Source organism: Styela clava, chromosome 4 (genome assembly GCF_964204865.1).
Source record: "Styela clava chromosome 4, kaStyClav1.hap1.2, whole genome shotgun sequence".
Taxonomy (NCBI): Eukaryota; Metazoa; Chordata; class Ascidiacea; order Stolidobranchia; family Styelidae; genus Styela; species Styela clava.
Window position 1 is genome coordinate 13,703,654 of NC_135253.1, and position 20,890 is coordinate 13,724,543.

A 20,890-nucleotide genomic window follows, 5' to 3' on the forward strand; every position below is an offset into this window, starting at 1 on the left:
TTAGATTAGCGAAGTATCGGTAGACTATATTGAGCTGAGATTAACTGGGGTTGCAACTGTCTAGTTCTATTGCAATCTCTGATAGATGGAGTTAGATAGAACAATCTATGCATATATAAATCACTTCTACCAGACGGGTCTTATGCACCTAGTTGATATTGGGTTCAAATGCGCTTTTAAATAAATAACTTTTGTACTTGATTGATATGACTTTTTAAAGGAAGTTTATAATCAACGCCTGTTTGGATTTTAGAAGACCTCACAAAGAATTGAATAAATTAATGTGATATTTTAACCAGCAAAGAAGCTTCATGATATTTGAGTTAATTGGTATACAAATGCTTCATCACCTAAATAATTTCAAAATTAATATCTGTCAAAATTTCAGGCCATAGTTCAAAAGTTCTATATGCTAATGTTATATATTCTGAAACCACCCCAAATCATCTTAAACAATAAACGGATTCATATTTGATAATTTATTATGCAGTCCCGATCACAGTGGAGAGTCCATGTCAAATCTATAAATTTAAATATTTAGTGTATTAGGAGTCACATGGAAAAGGATCTGCAAGTTTCAAATCCATGAAAATAAGAACAGTTGAAAAGGTTTAACATATTGCAAAAACATAATTTCATAATTATCTGCAGCAAGCTCCTCTAAAAAATATTGTAAAATTTCCGAGGTTAGAAATTATGCTAAAAGTATGAAAAAAATAAAGTTCAAAAAGGGGGGTGTGTAACTGCATTGGAAATCAAGAATAAATGCCTTATTAAACATGCTTAATTTTATATTTCGTGCAAAAGTCGATCCGAGGAAGATCAATGACTGATAAAAGTTCGTTAATCGGAGTATGATCAAGCGGATGACGATCTCGATGGAAAAATAATATTTTCTCTTCATTATTCATAATCAGTTGTCCTCCCATTTGAAATGGCGATCCTTGCTCTGTCTGACTTTTCATTACTCGCCATACAGTTTGCCAAAATCCAATAAATGAATTAGATTTTATATGAGGACTTTGTGCAACTGGAGTTTCAACTGGCACTGTGTGAAATCCCAAGCAAGTATGTATTGCCCTACTCGAATCACAATATATTTGATGAGGGCAACTTGTATCTTCTATGAACTGGCGAATAAATCTTGCTGGTGCACAGCCGATTAATATGATTTTTGTCCGACTTTCTTCCAGGGTATAAGGGAATATTTTTGAAAAATCTTCAACATACTCTCGAGTGACGTAGTCCAAAAAATGACGTATAAAAACAAATATAATTGAAGAATATTTGGGATCAATAAGGTCAGCAAAATAAACGGGCTTCCGATCCATATCATATAAAATGCAATCTTTGACTGCTTCTATATCAAACGACTTTTCAGGTAATCTATCCATTGCATCAATTAAAGGCAACTCAATTTTACACTCAGCATCTGCCATTTTCGTGGATTTCTGTGTCGTCGTTTTTGAGAAATCTTGCAACCCAAACGTACCTTATTCTACCGCATAATATGATCAAAGTGACTATAGTCACTTTGAATATGACGAAAGATCACAGCCTGTCTTTGGAAGCAGCACTTCTATCTTAATATCAGAGAAAATAAATAACACGCACTCGATATACGAGTAGAGCACGTCTCGACATAATTTCCATTCGTAACAATGAAAATGGGAAACTCCATCGACAAACAAAAGCTGACGATACGCAACCGTTTGCTCGGCCGGGCGGTTACCTTGGCCACTGTAAAGCTGCAAATCACTAGAAAATATCCACGCGGTAAATTCTTCATTTCTGTAGTTATTACATAAAATGTTACTTTGGATGGAGCGCTTAAAAATTTAGGAGGTGGTTGTGGAAAACTCTTTTTTTAAAATAGGTTTTTAAGAGCATGGCTTTTTGGAATAGGCTGCCTTTTCAAGAAAAACAAAAGTTTTAAAACAAAAATTGTGTTTTTAATACGAAGAGTTCATCATGTTTTGCATTATAAAGATCCTGTCAGTCTTGTTGGGGCGACTTCCTTATTGGGGAAAATCACTTTCCTCTGCAACTAGAGGACCAATCGATTTTAGTGCCCAAAGATGGTAGAAGTCGCCAGATAGTCGTCGTTTTTATTCTGTTTCAAATTGACTGGTTTTTAATTTTTGCCAAGCGTGATTAACGCCCGTCCACAAACACGTTGCTGCGTGAAATTTCTTGTGTTTTAGCACGAATATGACAGCAATACGGTATACCCCATGCATGGACGTATTATTGATTTGTACAAGTGAAGTATGCAGTTATGGGACAAATTTCGGCGAACGCGGTAAAGAGATCAAACTTCCATCCATGCTATCGTTATATTTCTACTTCAACTTTTTGTACTATACTTTTCTGCCATAAAAAAACATGTTAAATATTTTAATGCAAAATATTGATAAACGTGTACCAAAACAACAATAATTATTTGAATGTGTACATAATAAAGATAATTTTTTGTGTCATTTACTGTACCTTTGAGCAGCGATTCGATTGAATACATAATGGGTAATTCTGACTTGTACTATGGCTGTTCAATGAGCATATATATATGCTCATTGGGCTGTTGAATGGTTAAGAGGCAGCCGAGATGCATGGTTTGGTGTGGCATCATCTTGCTCGGCACAGGTGTTTGAGCTCATAGTTCCCGTACTGCAGCATTTTTTGCTCTAAATTTTTGGTCCGAGAGAGAGATTTATTTCCACAAACAATGAAATGTCCACCACCGAATTGTTATAGTGCCGAGTCGTTTGATTACAGAGTTATCACTGTACTTTGATTGTGAATGAAGCCAAAATTGATAGAGATAACTACCAGACGAGTCCATTAACTCTCACGCACGATATTGCCAAGTTTACTTGTTTTAACAATTACCCCCAATAGCACGAAGCAAACAGTGTAAAATACAAGTACTTATTTAAATCATCTTTATTGGAATACTTAGTGTTAAATAAATATTGCACTGAAATATCAAATATTAGTAGGATTGCTTCCACGAGCTAGTTTACAAAATAAAGAGTCAGAGTTTGTCATAAGTAGATCTGGTGGTCCAAATTCAGCAACTTTCCCATCGTCCATTACAAGAACTCTATCACAATCCATTATTGTTTCGATTCTGAATCAATATTATAAGTTCATTACGATATAGTATAAACAAAGACATCAATCGCAAAACATAGGCTAATCAAAAAGGTTTTAGCTTTAAAACAAGGTGATATCTATTTAGTATAAAATGAACAAGTAAAAAGGAATGTTTCAGTAAATTCAAACCATTTCTGTTTCTGAGTCGATTTTTGGCATATTTTCACTAAAGTCGAAGTTGAAATTTTCAATTCCTGGGTGTTGGAATTTCATACTTTCAAGGTCTAAATTTTCTTTAGAAACTCATAAGCATCAAATTTACTAAGCGGTGTTTAACAATCTGATGAAGGAAGCTTTCATATGCCAATGTTTTTGTTATCAAAACTAGAATTCGAAGCTAGGGGCAGATTCAATATTTTTTTACGACTCAATTTCGGGTGTTAATTGTAAATTTTCCATAGCTCTGATTCATCTCATTCAATTACAAATTTTTTAGACAGCTTAAAAATAGTGCAACCTGTGAGCAATTGTTAAAACTGTCCTATCTGCAAACTGTTCTTTAATAGTTTTCTGTAACATTGCATCAGATTCACCATCAACACTTGCAGTTGCTTCATCCAAACAAACAATCTGAAATTTTTTAAATATAAAATTAAAGATTCAGTTTACGTGATTGATTGCACCTACAACCACACTTACTTTTGTATCTTTCAACAATGCTCTAGCCAGACATAGAAGTTGCCTTTGTCCAACTGAGAGCCTTTTGCCACGCTCACCAACATTTGTGTGAAGGCCACCCATTTCGTATACTTTATCTTTTAGATTGCATTGTTCCAATACAGTTATTAGACTATCATCATCAATTTCAGCTTCCAAGTCTGGAACTAAATTTTCTCTTATTGATCCACTGAAGAGGAATGGATCTTGTGGAATGATTGAGAGCTTTGACCTAAATTTAATGATAAAATTATATTTCGGAATGTTCCAAATAAAAGTAGGAGGACCAAAATTTCTTTCCATGAATAAAAACAGCAAGTTATCTTATTGGATATAGCTGGCTTAATTGCTTGACGTGGTAACCATCCAATCCAAATGAAAGCTCGCAAATACACATGCTGTTCAACATAATGGCTATTTCTGTTTATGACCTCCGGTACCTTCCATTTCGAGCGAGCATAATTTGTGAGAGCATTTAATGAAGTGATTTATTTTCAATAAAAGGTGATATATACTTAATAAATGCGAACAAAATTTCGCACAACAATAAAGGTGATGACCGCACCATATTAGGTTAGTTAAAAATTTTGTCATAAATTGCTAAGCATCAACTCATTGTGCCTTATCAAACCCCCAATTATTCAAACCTAAATGATATAAAAAGTTACATGAATGGAACAATTCTCATAGATATTAATCAAAATGCAACCTATATAAACAATTACTAACCTCAGTACTTGTAATGGAACATCTTTAGTATTAATTCCATCTATAAATATATTTCCTTCACTAGAATCCACCATTCCAAACAATAACATTAATAGACTTGACTTTCCACTTCCCGTTCTTCCAACTATTCCAATTTTCTCACCACTCTCTGAAATTTATAATTTTTTTTATTTTTATTTGTAATACACTTATCATGGCTTTCACTTCAAACAAGGTATAAACATCCCCTGACGTTTAATGATATGTAAGGAGCTAATTAGGTGCTCCCGAAGTATGCGAACCAAGATGGCGGACATCGGAACGTAACATGGGTAACAGGTTATGGTTAGGCGATAATTTTTTTCCAATTTTCCTCATTTTAGTCCTATTATCAGTTCAAAGACTAGCCAAGAGCCTCTCGTAGTATTTATACCTAAAATTATGGCCTTACCCCTAACCTAGTACACATATTACATTCCGATGTCCGCCATCTTGGTTCGCATACTTCGGGAGCCCTGCTAATTATTATTTAGAAGAACTGGAATCAAGTGTTTAATTTTGGGAATTGATAGCAATAAGGGAAAAGTCATGATTAGTGAAGAATGAAATTTGCCATAGCATCAGAACAACTCAAAAGGATGCATGACTTAAAAGGGTATAAACAGCTCACAATTGTAGTAATGTGATCATTTGCAAAGTACTGAAATGCTTGAAGTTGTGTATTTCGTTAAAATAAATGACTACAAACCTATATCAAAAGATATCTTTTCCAGTGCCAGTGGCAATCCTTCTCTATACCTCAAACTGACATTAGAAAACTCCACAGTACCACCACTTGGCCATTGATTCATTATATTCACATCAGAAGTTTGCATATCTTCTTCCTGAGCAAGGCAGAAAGTGGAAATTCACAAAAACCCTTTTGTCATACTTCATATTGTGTAATAGAGAAATCAATGAGTTGTAGGATGGGGCAGTATTTTCATAATTATCTCGAGAGATTGGAATAATAGAAGAGAGAGAGTGGGTAGGTTTTTCATATTTTATAGAGTGAAGAAACCCAATATGGTGGGCTTGGTGGCTTAACCATAAGGTACATCAGTATCACAGACTGTAGCCCTCCTAAAAGCTTCTAACCGGAAAAACCACTCAAGGTGAATAAGGTGCTTGGCGCTTAGGACAATGCGACAATTATTGTGTAATAAAAATTTTAAACTGCAGTGTACACGAACCTTTGGAATATTATTAATATAATAAGATTCCCTTTCAACAGCAACCATCTGCTTTTCTGTTTCAGTAAATGAGGTTATCACACCTGATAACAAGCTTGTTACAGATAGTGCATATGATAACGCCAGACCTGCAAGACCTTAATGAACAGAATTATAAGTTCATATTAAAAGATAGCAGGGATAGTACACTGTTCTATATACTGGTGCAATTCAAGATGAAAAAACATTACTGGTTTAAAAATTTGAATTGGGGACTACAACTCAAGATTCTGGGATAACAAAATTCTAATCACAAGAACTTGCTGCCATTTGCAAGCTTTTTTACCAAAGTCTATGGCACTGATCTGAACACTAGCAACAATTACAAAGCCCTAATTTCATCGATAAATACTGTCTTTCTAAACTTATTTTGTTTTCAACCATTTTCTAACAAGTTCGAAACTTTTTTTATTTAATTTTTAGCAATTTTATGAATAACAAGTTTTGACAAGCTTTTCATATCATATTCAAGCTACCAAGAATATGTTAACCGTACATTTGTGTGACATAGAAACAATCAATGGTATTCATACTAATATTTTTAGATATTTAAAACAAAATAGTAACTTGTCATTCATTTAGCAAGTTGTTTTATCGATGCTAGAAAACATGAATTGGTTGACAAAAACTTACCTGGCGACACTGACTGATTCTGATGCATTATTACAGCTACAAATGCTACACAGGTCACCATAGCAACACCAATCATCTGTAACCTCATTCCAAACCATTCTTGAGCAGCAAGTGTCGAAAAATTGCACCGTTGATTAGCAGTCACCAGGTCCAAATTTTTAGTTCTGAATTTTCAAATATTATTTCAAATTGGTTTCAAGAGATTACATCGTTCCAAGCACTAGAAACCAACCACTGTATTTGGCTAAGCAAGTTTGAACCTCACAGAAAATGATTAGGAACGAAAGAACTGGAATCTTACTTCAACCTTGTCCAAAAATCTGTTATGCTTAACCAGTCATCTTTCCAAATAGCGCAATTAGTGATAAGGGGACTGATGTTCACGTATAGCATTTCCTATACTACAGGATGCATATATAAGGAATATGGAAAATTTGTGAAAATTGAATTCCTTCATATAGCTGGGAAATATTTTGAACCTATGCTGTTTTAAATTTCAGTGACAGAAAGACAACTGATGGTAGCTGAAACACAACGATAAAAAATGTTGTTCCACATCCATAAACATGTATTTTATATCACAATTATCATATTGGACGAGAGGTCAACTAAAACAATACAGTAGAACATTACCTAAAATCGTCTTGTTTTCTGAAAGCACGAATAGTTGAAAGTCCAGATAAACTTTCAGTAAAATGTGCATATATAGGTGATAAACTTATACTGCTCAATCTTTTTAACTCCCTTGAAGTCAGCCTGTAGTAATGCTAAAATAACGATAAATTACCTCTGTCATTACATCGTCCTCTATAAAGGAGGTAGGAATACAATCATATTGTATCTTCAATACAGAACAATTTAGGAGCTATACAGAAAATTATTTATGAAGCGTTCCACAACATTGCCCTGATAATGCTTTGTATAAGCAGCCATTCGTATTCATGCAGCTACTGTGTTTGGGCAGACAGAGACATCTCTGACATGCAATGCTAACAAAATTTCCATACAAGTCATAAAAACTTCAGTTTTTCAAATAAAAATTGAGATAGAAATATGGTCTTTCGACCTACCTGAATATACAAATAAAATCCACCCAGTGGAGCAAGTGCAATTGCAAACCATGGTAGTCCATAACACGTAATAACAACTGTACCAATAACACCAACAAGTTGTGCAAGAAAAATGTTTAATATGAATGGAAGAGAATCGTCAACAGTGTACGTATCACTAGAAAATCTATTCAGAATTCTTCCAACAGGCGTGATATCAAAAAAACAAACTGGTGCCTGAAAATTATGATGAAGTTCAAGGTAAAAAATCTGGAACTCAAGAATAAGATATTTAGTTTAATGGAAAACAAGAGAACATCACTCATATCTCAATTAAATAACTAATCCAAAAAATGTAATTCTGAATTCCCGGAGTCAATAGTCCGAATTGTAGTCTGAAGTTGTTGTTATCAAAATTTGGGTTTCTCAGATATTTTTGCTACTGCCCTGTTTGAAACACTGATATAGCAATCCTAAGACATAATAAATTCCTTTGAGATAAATAATTGAATGAAATTGATAGACTTTGTAACCAATAATAATAGAAAATACGCTGTCATGGTCCAGACAGCTATAGTATTAATAATATTCTTTAGTTCTTCATTATTACTATAATACTTATTTAAGCACACATAATAAATTTCTTAAACTGCACAAAAGCGGGAGTGCAAATTGCGCATAACACTTGATAAGGATCCATTAAAGATTGAACAAATGATTTAAATGCATAGCAAGGAGGAATGTGAGTTTCAAAATAGGCGAAGAGAAGAATTTGAAGACACAAGTTGGTAAGCACTGAGCTATAATGAGAAAAACAAAAAAAAATGCATTTAAATACATCACTAATCATTGTTCAGTAGCTCTCAACCTTATGTTAAATTCATCATTTATATACCCGAAAAGGGATAGATTAAAAGGATGGTTTTAAACAGTTGCCTACCTGAAGTATACCTTTCAACAAAGCGCTATGTAATACGTGAGCAGCTTTAATTCCACCATATGCAAATAAGAATGATCTGAACAAAGTGAATAAACTATTTGAAGCAGCGATACATCCATATATCATCAAATACCACTTCGTATCAGATGACATTGATGAGACAAAATCTACTCCTGAAAAATGTAAAGTTATATTAAAATTTGACTTATTCCCGATATGGTTATGCTTCAAGTCTTTCACACTAGTGATCATTTGCCAAAGTTTGGTTGTTGTTGTAATGTTAGACTAAAGAAAATTTGTTACAAAATGGGAATTTACCAACATGATTGTAAAATCATGTGAAAAAGAAATAGTATGAAGCCAAATCATCAGTTTCCATCTGAAGAAATTGAGATTTCACTCGATATATATTAAAAAATCCTACTGAGTTTTGTTCAATGTATGTGCTTCAAAAAAGGTTGTGAATATAACTTTTTAAAATAGGTGAAAAATGAAATTTAAAGTTGAATTTACATTAGATTGATAAAAAAGATACCTTTTAGAAATGTAGTATAGGTAGTAATAGAAATAGACAATGGTTGATTGAACTGAGGATGCAATGAGGTGAAATACAAATTTCCAGCACCATGTTGTGAAATATAATGCAATCCGTCAATACTTGCGTTAGGTTTCATATTAGTCACCCAATGTGATAACCACCAATCTGACATAACCTTTGAACCTAAAAAAAGAATAGTTTACCTTGAAAAAACGGACTGCCAAAACCCAAAGTATCTAATATTCCTATAATACATTTTGCAATAATATTTTCAAATATGAAATATAGAATCTATTCTAAATTGGGTTACGCTCAACAGAGAACATGTGAAAGGCAATGTATATTAATTAGTTAAAATTTGAAATACATGGAAGTATAGATAAAAAGTGACGTTTAGATTGGCTTAGATAATTTTCAAAAATGAAATGAAGGATTTTCTGGCCATACTGTGGAACTCCAATTGCTCAAACCTAAAAATAAAACTTTTTCAAATTCAACTATTCATAATTATTTCTGGAATTAAGAACCTGGACTCCTCGCCACCATCAAATGAAACAAACAGTCCATTCATCTGATCCATGCAAAACAAATAGTGACAAGCATGAAACAAATAACTGGCTAACTAGTCCCATACCAGACACGGACTTGTGATTATGATAAAATCATCTTATCGGTTGACCTCTCACCCAGGAATAATTTCAAAATCTTATCCTATTCAATGAATATTTCTGAATCGATTCATATTTCAGAGGACATTACCCAGGAATTGCAAAAATATAGATAAACTAACCTTGCATTAATAATAAAAAAACGAGTATAGAAAATGCCAAACAAGATCCTATTGCCAACCAGTATGATTTATAGACAGAGAACGCGACTGTTCCTACTGCTTTTTCTTCTTCTGTCATCAATCTAGTTTTTGATTCTACATCACTTGACAGAGAGTCATTAGAAAAACTTGAGGCTGCAATCAAAATGAAAAAAAAAATACTGTGTTAGGGAAACACTTGCAATTGTACCTCTGATTACCTTGCATGAGTTCGCAGGTACGAATCCATGCAAGAGAAAATTGCTGGACTCCTCACTACCTTGAGTCGGTTAATGTAATCACTGGTCATGTAATCAACGTCTTTCTTCACCATCAAGTCCATACAAGTGAAACAAATAACTGGCTAACTAACTCCATATCCGACATGGACTGGAAACCGAACAAGAGGCCGTGGTTCGCCATATGATTAAGCCATGTTATGGTTTTTCTGCTCTCCTGGGATAAACATGAAAATCCTATTCTGCAAATCCTAATGTTGAGTTCTGGTAATATTATGGTGGAATTGAGAATACTTCATTCATATTATCTCCATGCATAGGCAACTATAAAATGAAACCTTAGAAGTACTGCATATTATTGAAGGAAGGAACCATCGTTTTTGTAAGCTATCAGAAATCATATACCAATGAAATGTAATAAAATACTTTTTTCACATACCAACACTTAATTTACTTTTGCTTCCTAATAATTTCTTATTATTTGTAATTGGTGACAATTGCAATATTTCATCGGGAGTTCCAATCTGATTGATTCTACCATTTTTCATCACAATTATTTTGTCAGCGTGTCGAAGATATCTGAATATATATGAAATGAGTACATTCCATTTAATTAATTTATCTCAAACTAATTTTTCATGTCTTACAATTGGTAAGCCAGTGTTTATAAACACGGCAGTAGCAAAAATCTTTTAAGAAACCCAAATTTTTATGAGAATAAAAGTCTACAATTCTGACTTTAAAAATTCCAGAAAATTTGACTCCAGTGGAAACATGCCAATCTCCATCTCCACAACCTTATTTTCAAAATGTATGCTCAGAAATTATTCATTAAAAGAGGCCATTTTATATTGATAACGTAGATAATCTTACTATAAAGCTGTTTCCATGACAGTATGGACAGAAATTTTTTTCAAAAATGTAGGATATTTACTGACATTCCAAAATCTGCTATGTGCCAGCAGTCAAATAAGAAAGTTCCCATATTTTGAAAGATCTTTTTCAATCTTTTGGCTTCAGAACAACATCACCAATGTTGAACACTCTGAATATCTGCATAGCCAGCATTCGCTAACAAACTGGCCTTTTCATTATCAGTAATACATTGAAAAACACTAACCAAACTGATGCCTAATATAAATTAATAATAACCTGGTATGATGAGTACAGAGTATTCTTGTTTTACCAACTAATTCACCCATAATGCATCTATCATATAAATAGCTTGCAACATGTTGATCAACTGCCGATATTGGGTCGTCAAGTAAATATAAACTTTTATCCTAAAATTGAATCATAAATATAAATATCTTTAAAACAATGTGCTGAATGCTCATAAGCATCGAAGTTGATAACTAGCCATGGAAACAAATGAAGAAAATATTAGGATTGGTGTACAAATAACATTTAAAATACTAGCAAACATGCCACATCCCCACATGCCATTCGGGAATACAGACAAAAAGCATAGTCCATAACCAAGTATCAATGATCAATCAGTTTGAACTATTGGGAACCAACAACATGGCTTGAGCATGCAACTGACTGTTTTACTAATTTGTGCCTTGATTTGCTTTCTACGAGACTATTTATATATGCTTTTGTGCTGGTGGACCCGTATGCACAGTGGCGCAGCCAGGGGGAAATTCGGGGTCGAAACCTCATCGTGACGTGCTATTTAGGCCGTAAAAGCCTTTACATAGGTGTAAAGGTGTTTATTCTGTTTTATCTTTCAAAAATAATCGGAGTTGCAGCATTGCAATTGAGCAGAGTCAGTGTTACAAGTACATCTCAACTTTGTCGAATTCTCAAAATAGCAAAATTACGGATCAAAACAATATATAATCGGGCAGTTTACGACACATTTTTGTTTTATTACCATGGATTGCCGTGGTGTTTTAGAGTGGCTCTTTGTTTTGTCGACGCAACCGCAGGTTAAATTGAAGAAAATTGAATTAATAAAGCAAGATATTCTAAATATGCCCAAATCGGTCATGGATTGATTATTTTGCACAACAGAAAAATTGTTCTTTGTTGAAAAAGTTGGCTCTTTTGACAAGTGGCCTGAACGCACGACTGTTCGGCATGGATTTCGAGGCAGTTAACATGTATTTATGATTTACTGGTATACTTTATATGTGTTTTCATTGTATGAAGTAGAATTGTACTATACAGGATTTTATATCAGATCTCAAGATTTTCTAACGGCGATTACGATTTCGCAAGATTGCAAAAGTACGTATCAAAACTAAATACATCAGGCAGCTTATCTCATATTTTTATGTCCACAGATCGCCGTCGTATTTTACTGCAGTAACTTTTTTATTTTGTCGTAAGAAGTCGCAAGAACCGCGAGTTACGTTGGACACAATTAAATTAATATATAAGGACATTTTAGAATCTCGTAGTTGCCATAAATTAAATATTTTACGCGACTGAAAAATCATTATACGCTGAAAAGGCGGCTCTTTTAACGAGCGCGTAAACGCGGTGACTGTTACAGACGACAATGAGAATTTCCGATTTTGAAACCCCCGCTTTCGAAAATCCTGGCTGTGCGCCTGCGTATGCAGGTAATGATTAGGCAAGATTAAAGATAACTATTCTATGATTCAAGAGTCTTGCTGCACACTATACCAAATATATTTCTATAACATATCTTCTTGAATCACTTACAATTTTTTAACTAATGCTAGTCTAACTGTTTAAATGATTAAAGATGTATTGTATTGAATCCACACTCAGTTGTTACGTAAGTGTCAAAAACTAATACTATAGTAAAAACTAATAGTACATTGTCCAGGAAAGGCTTAAATAAATTGGAGGCAGCATATTACACACAGAACTATTCCTGAATATTAGAAAATTTAAAACTTAATATTATGGACGGTTATAAACTATTTATAAGTACTGTTAAAAAAACTTTACCTGATACATTGCTCTGGCAAGAGCCACTCGAGCCTTCTGTCCCCCACTGAGAGTTACTCCATTCTCTCCAACTTCAGTTAAATCTCTATCAGGAAATATTTGAAGATCTTCTGTCAATGCACAAGCATCAACTACAGATTGATAATGGTGAGCATTGTATGGTCTTCCCCACAGAATATTGTTTCTGGAAAATACAACGTTATCCAATTACACAAGGTTAAACAATTAGAATAAAAGTGGACAGAAAAAAACGTTATTGTCCCCCATTCTGTGGGACTAACTCGATTATTTTATGATTTCTACCAGTGGATTCAAGAGAGTAAAATATAACAATAGGAGAGCAATGGACCAATGCTAAAAATACTAAGTGAAAAGGCGCTCCAGTGTACCAATATGGAGGTAACTAATTTTGTTCTCCTACTTTACATCAAGTTGTGTGAACGAACTGAATGAAGCCTATGAGGGTATGTTCACTTGGCTAACACATACAATATTTGGTTATCATTGCTAAGAAAGATATTTTTTGAAATTAAGATATTCCAAATGAATCCTAAAATCAGGAATTCGAAATATTGGAATTGGAAATAATTAATTTTGAATCAATTTCGATTCGAATCTTTTTTACAGCGTAACCAAGTAAGTTTATTTTTGTCTGATCATCAGTTGTCAAATGCTCAGGACGACAAATTTCCAAATGAAATTGTTATTGAAAATCGAGAATTCACTATATCAGATTTGGATATAACCAATTTGAAAAAATTAGAATATTCAATTTGTTTGGGACGTCCCTGGTTATTAAAAGAGGGATTACCTGATAGAGGCATGCTGTATCCAAGGTTCTTGATGTACAATAGCAAATCCCTCATTTACGCAATCTACATAAAGTTTCCCGTTTTCCTTTTTCATTTCAGCAAGAATAGCAGACAACAAAGAACTTTTTCCAGATCCAACGGATCCAATCACACCAATGAACTGACCCTGTTATTTAAATGCACAGAAAACGAAGTTTGTAATGAATAATTTTGGGTAAAACCTAGAGCCTTGTTCTGAGAAAATGTATGTGATAAAAATTAAATCCAATCATAAAATTTAGTCAGTTATCTGAGGTTATTTTATTTCAAATCAAACTTTTGCGAAAGAACTTGAATAGTAGTCTGTAAAATCGGAGCTTCAGAAGTATGTGCACCAAGATGGCGCACAACCTGAACGTAGTAGGCTATGTGTACCAGGTTAGGGTTCAGGTTGTGCGCCATCTCGGTGCACATACTTCGGGAGCGCCGTGAAATCTTATCAAATTTGGTTGGAAATCTTATTTCAAGGATATGAGTTTTATCATTGTGATATGGACTACAAAAAAAAATTTTAAGATATAATTTTTAGCAATTTTGAAATATTCCATAGTTCAGATATTAAGCACCACTAGTAAGCTGGATTCAGTTTTACCATCAGGTTATGAATATGAACTACCATGAAATTTACATAAAATAAATAAAATTACATAATGCAAAAGAATTGATGAAGATTGTTTTGATTAATAGGCTACTCCCATTTACAGTGTCAGAAGTTGAATTAAGATTATTTCTTGCCCAGTTGTCAGATTTCAAATTCAATAAATATTTTTGATTGTATCCAAATATTCAAGTCACTTTGGACATTCATTAGTTTATAATGGTAAACATGAGTAGCATTTCTGAAATTACCTCTCTAATTTGAAGAGAAATATCTGTTAATCCCTGGTCTTCTCCATTTACAGCTAAATTCGTTTCTTCAGAATAGTTAGGTAATGAACTATTCCATGAAAAATTTGCTTTCTTTATATCAACAACAATATCTATGTCATCTGAAATAAAAAAAAAAACAAAGGAAATCAGCCAGGTAGAAGAATTGTACACAATCAAAAATAAACACAATCCTTTAATCACATCTATCTACATTCAATTTATCAAGGGATTTAACTCATATCCAGCTGTATAATTTGAATAAAATGTTCATCGAAAACAAGTGGGAATCCATGGACACCAAGCAACCCTGACAGTGGATTTTCTTCTATAATTTTGATAGTAGACAATCACTATTATCTATAGTAAAAATCGTCACCTGGTTCAACAGTTTCTGGAAAATCGTAATACTTTTCCAATTCTAGATTTTGCAGTTGAATAAATTTATTCAGTCGTTCTAATGATATCCAGGCTTCCATTAGTCCATTGATTACCCAGGGAAAAGCATTCAGAGGTGAAATCAGCATGTTTATCAGAGCTATCACAGTGAAAACCTGAGACATAAAATATACATTCACTGACTAATTATTTCAAAAACTTCAATGCACATTATTTGCATTTATCCCTCATGCAAATTTTAAAGTTTTTGCATTTCAAATGAATAACTGGTTAACTATTCCAATACCTGACATGGACTGGCAATTGGACAAAAGAACAGAGTTTGCAATAAAGTTAAGTCCTCTTATCAGTTTTCCTCTCTACATGCTAAAAAATGATCCTAGATCATAATATGCTAGGAAGAATCATGGTGTTTGGCAAATCTACAATACATTGTACACTCAATACAAAATGGAACAAATATGTATATTTATGTAGAAAAAATGGTGGATGAATCCAATATAAGAATCACTTTTTACACAAATGAAACAGGAACTTTCAATATATCCTGCTGGTATTCTTATCAATTGAAACAATAAAAAACATACTTTTGCTGCAGTTAATTCATGGCCAATGGCAGAATAAATAGAGAAAGTAAGAAGTGAAATAAGAACGGGAGTAGTTGCCCATAAATATACACATCCAGCATCAAAATATTTGATTCCTTTCAAATTCTTCAATTCTTCATCGCGAATCCTGAAAAAAATACATGAAAGACTGAGACTACTGACATTTTAGAACTCTACGATAAAGCATATAATATTAAGAAATCATAGATAAATAAAGCACAACTGGTGTTACAAAAAGAAAAAAAAATTTTCAGGGCACGTATTCTCATCTCAAAACATGATAGCAGGATATAATAGATCTGAGTAATTTAACAAAAGTTTAAACAAACACGCAAAAGCAAATGCAAAACTGATGCAAACCTTCCAAGCTTTTCAGACATAATGTTTTCCCATGCATTGAATTTGACAACTCTTATACCCAGTAAAATTTCAGTCATCAGCTAAATGAATGATAGACAATAAATATGACTTGCTCATCAGGCATCATACTGATTATTTAGTCATAAAATGAGTTGAACAGAAAACTAATTTTCAAAGATACAAAAATGAATAAAAACATTGAGAGACATAAACTTATTCTGTTTTGCAACAAAAAAGTAATTTTACAGTGGCTTCTCAACTACTGGGAGATATATAATGATTTATTTTCAAGAAAATAACAAACACAAAATATAATCGGACGAGGCGGGCAAGAGCACAAGATCATCAGGGTCGTCCGACCCCTATAGTTGTGTTATCCAATGGTCAAAAAAAATAATTCAAATACCGGTAATTATACACCAGTTATTCAAAATTTGGGACCAACTCAACTTCATTTGGATTTTCATATTAATGTCTACAACCCTACAATTAACTGAAACTACAGTTATAATGCAAGATTATTACAGTTTTCCAAGAGCTATAATTACTTCGTAAAAGTACTTCATGTACAAAATATGCTAGAAGATGTATAAATAAAAATGATATAAACAAATAAAATATTATTTCAAATCTCTCAATCCATGATAATACGCAGTCTCCCTCCCAAAAACAGAGGTACAGAAGACCAAACATACAAAAAAAGATTTACTTTAACTCTGCTGTCCTTCTCTTTCATCATAGCAGCATTATACTTTCCAATCTGATTCGCGAGATATCGATTAAAAAATATCATGACCACTGCTAATCCAACACCTGCCAGGAACACAATTCCAACCTTAGAACAAAATTATAAAAATAATACAGACCATAAATAACATAAGTTTATTGTCAGAATAGAAAGCCGATAAGACTGATAGAAAGCCATTTAATGAGCTCAGCCTCCAGTCCACGGTTTCCTAACTTGGAAGAATTTTACTGTTTTTAGGGAAGGAATTTTATTTTCTACTTGAATGTAGTATATTGACTCATTCAGCGGTATGTATGTAAATATGTAATATATATTCAAGCTTACATTACAAACCATTCAAGAAAGTCGTATGTACAACGTGTGCATGTTACCAGCTAATACACTAATGATTGGACAGCATAGTGAGCATAGAACAGGGTATAGTGAGGGGGAATGAACAGTATCAAAATAGGCAAGGGGATAAATGTGCCAAAAACCATTGATGGTTGCGAAGGCCATGGTAACCAATCAGCATTATTGCTAATTACCCTGTAATGGCTGAGAGTACAGCAACCATAAATAGACCCTTACAGAATTTGAACCCATTTATTAAGAGAGAATCAGGCATGTTCCCAATGATTTCAATTAAAGTGAAGCGTCTTGATAATTACGGCAATGCCTAAAATATCGAGAAATGGAAGATTGAAAGGCCTGACGTCTTTATTTCATTATTTTTCCATACACTCTTAACTCAAAAAAATATAACTGTTAGGAAAATTTCCGACATCTCAAACAAGTTTGGCCACAATCTAAAAATTTCAAATATATCCTGGAAAAGATATCTAATATAGGCAGACCTGTATTTATTAAAGTTTGGATTAGGATAACTGAATATTTTTTTTCATAATATTGATTAAAAAGAATTGGATTAGGCAGAATAATTGAGATGTTTATTTGGTGTTCTTTTTTCTATGATCACAAAAATTTGAAAGGGGATTGTGAATGTTTTGGACAGATTGCAGCCATTACATGTTGTTACTTAGTAATTATTACTTGTTTACATGTGTGTGTGAGGGTGTTACTATGGTGATGGTGCATTCTAGTTTGTAACAGGCCTGGGTAAAGGACCTGTATATGTGATTCTGCCTTGAGGGCAAATAAACTTTTCAGGGATTATTTGTTTGACTCTATTTTAGAATCGACTATATTGAATATAAACTTTGAACATTTATTTCGTTTCGGGCATGCCTGGTCTCGGTCTCACATAACCTTGTCTGTTTTGACTTTCTCAGAAAAATGACATAAAAATGAAGCCAATAACAAACATACCTGAAGATAAAGTAAGTAAAGTGTAACAGCAACTTGGAAAGGTAAACTCCAAAACTGATGGAAACTAACACAAAAATTGACAACTCTGTTAACATCAGTGCTCATAAAATTTGTAATTTCACCAGTTGTGTAAGATGATAACTCAGATGGTTGAGCTCGCATTGTCTTGTTATATATATTAGTGATCAATGACGATTTTACTCTCAAATTCACTTTATTCACCTAAAAATAAGTGAAAAAGTGAATAGCACTTCACTCGTTAGGCCAGCATGTCCAAGAAATAAAGTAAGTCGTTTCATGTTTAAAACTGTATTCATATTTCAAAATTGACTCAATCCATTGCCAAACTGTATTTCTATTTGAAAGATTATTATTTTGCTTTCAAATCCCAAATCAAAGTATTTAGGATCGAAATCTATATTTCAAAATAATGTGTATATTATACAAATGTAATCTCTCGAGTCTCGATGCAATTGTTTTGGCAATTTAAAAAATAAAATTTTTGTTTTCAAAGTTCCAACTTACCTGGTAATCAAAATGAGCTGAAAGTAAAGATCCGACGAATGTAGATAGAAATAATGCTGTTGCATAGTAGTATCCATGCACAAGGGGTTCATCCGCATTTTCAATATAATTTACAAGTTTGTTGAGAAGCAGAGGTCCAGCAAATGCTAATGCATCTGACAAAAACTTCATTATTCCAGAAGCATAATACACAAGTCCAAAACTCTTGTTAAGAACTCTTAAAAGTGCATATTTTATTATTGTATTTTCAGATGATTGCTCCAGACATACTGCATCAAGATTTTTTGAAAAAATATTGTGTAAAGTTGTCGTAGTTATATCTTCTGGGAGTTCATATACAGAGTCTACATTTAGCAATTGCCTTTTTGCACCGGTTTTCATCAATGAGTTTACCCAACAAAAAAATATTTTTGAAAAAATATTGGCAGTATCAGCTGGACATTGGTTTCTGTCAAGTTGCTCACGAGACTGATCAGAAAGTTGATAATAACTTCCACTTGAACTATCCAATAACTGTTCTCTTTCCTCAGGAAGAGATGGCTCAGATTCCACAATAGAGACAGTCCTGAACTTTGCGTAAGGAACAGTGATACAGAAGAGATAGAGGAGTTGAGATATGGCTGCCAATACTGTGAGCCCAACTTGTATTTTTAACAAATACGACGCAGAATTTGAAACATTTAATATTGCAGAAAAATATTCTGCATTTGCAATAAAATGTGGCAGAGTGAGCAACCAGAATAACATAACCAACCGAGGTCCTCGCTCATAAAGAAAATGCACTTTTGCCAGTCGAGTAAGAAAAATGAAATGTGCCAATAATGCGATCGTACTCAATGCAAAAGATATCACAATGAAACCATGTCCTTCATGTCTTGCAAATATAGTAATGAGATGATTAGCCACAGTGAGAATCAATGTCACTAGAGTGCATATCTGTCGAAATAAATAACGGCGTGGGGTCCTCAGCCTCAAGTCAGGTATTTTTAACAGTCCAATATAATATGAACTTGAGGCTGCCAGTAATGAAAAAGGCAATAGCATGAAAACGATCATCTCAAAGCAGCCTGAAAATGCCGGTGCATTACTGTCGAATACTCTGAACTCCTCTCCACAAAATGACTCCATCACACTACTTGCATTCGGCATTGTGGATGCTTCTAAATATAGCAATTAGAAAAGTTGAAAATACTAGTTTTTAGAGTAAATCGAAGAAATTACTGTACTTTCGGAACTCATTTTTTGACAATTTTTAGATTCAATAGGCCTTCCGCAAAATATAATGAAATTAAAACTCCTACATGCAGGTTATTAAATGGATTTCCCAGAGAAACAAAAAGGCCATTTTTCCCAAACTCCGATTCAAGATATTTTTTAAGACACATTCCCAAATCGAAGTTGCCAGGCACAGACAAAACTTGACAAAGCAAAAAGGGCCCTTTCAAGTCGAATTATCATTAAAATAGTTAAATTTTACTTTGTGATGTGATAATTTATCATTATATAACAATAATCTCACTGCACTACCCCAAAGATCCTGCCTATAATTGATAATTGTACTGAAACTTACATTGCTAAGTTTATTATTATCTCCAAAAAAAAAACATGAATGTTATATGAACACTCAACCAAAGAGCCATCAGACTCCATAGTAATCGATGTATTCAGAGTAGGCACATAGCATGCTCACATGATACTTTTAAGTAAAACTGCGCATTGTTTGTATATTGTTCATAACCAATAATTACTATTTAATCTCAGCTAATAAACTACTAAACGTATGTGAAATATTGATGAAATACCTTTAGAATTCTGATCTTGTACAAATGTTGTTCACACCGGATTTGAACCAAGAAGTAGGCTTCCCTCACACAATACTTTTACAAACATATTATATTTTAAATTATAAGTATCTGAAAGATAAAATAGTGCATTGCTTATGTCTGTATCATGGAACACCAGCGGAGCGCTAACACATAATTGCAAAAGCATCTAAAAATGGTGGGAAAGTTTGGTCGAACATAATTATAGTATAAAAAAGTAATATTCAAAAAATGAATTAGAAATTCAACATTAAAAAATGGTTATTTGAGGAGGATTTCAAAACAAATGATCTTGTCTAATATTCAAGTTATTCCATTTCACTGGTACTCAGTTAACTATAACTAACCTACGATGGACACTAAAAATGCATAAAGGATATAATATGTATCAATCAATGCCATAACCAACAGTAGCCATGCATAAAATTCGAACATTTGAGGGCTCTAAATAGCCGCCCTCTAATAGAACCAAAA

General features: G+C 33.3%; 2 protein-coding genes across 2 annotated transcripts; both read right to left on the minus strand.

The window, feature by feature from the left end:
• Positions 1-462: 462 nt before the first annotated feature.
• Positions 463-1,772, minus strand: LOC120326508 (peroxiredoxin-like 2C). Its single transcript, XM_039392827.2, has one exon. The coding sequence runs from the start codon at positions 1,437-1,439 to the stop codon at positions 774-776; it is 666 nt and encodes a 221-aa protein (XP_039248761.1). The 5' UTR covers positions 1,440-1,772; the 3' UTR covers positions 463-773.
• A 1,156-nt stretch (positions 1,773-2,928) lies between these two features.
• On the minus strand, positions 2,929-20,520 carry LOC120326096 (ATP-binding cassette sub-family C member 10-like). The gene is made up of 24 exons (XM_078111857.1): positions 20,396-20,520; positions 18,594-19,753; positions 18,069-18,290; positions 16,722-16,847; positions 16,013-16,092; positions 15,632-15,779; positions 15,025-15,199; positions 14,628-14,767; positions 13,739-13,905; positions 12,928-13,111; positions 11,152-11,282; positions 10,439-10,578; positions 9,743-9,916; positions 8,950-9,135; positions 8,415-8,587; positions 7,496-7,711; positions 7,059-7,192; positions 6,426-6,589; positions 5,754-5,890; positions 5,270-5,405; positions 4,543-4,690; positions 3,796-4,045; positions 3,614-3,726; positions 2,929-3,130 (listed from the first exon to the last, which is right to left on the minus strand). The coding sequence occupies exons 2-24, from the start codon at positions 19,740-19,742 to the stop codon at positions 2,986-2,988; spliced, it is 4,638 nt and encodes a 1,545-aa protein (XP_077967983.1). The 5' UTR covers positions 19,743-19,753; positions 20,396-20,520; the 3' UTR covers positions 2,929-2,985.
• Between the last annotated feature and the right edge of the window lie 370 nt (positions 20,521-20,890).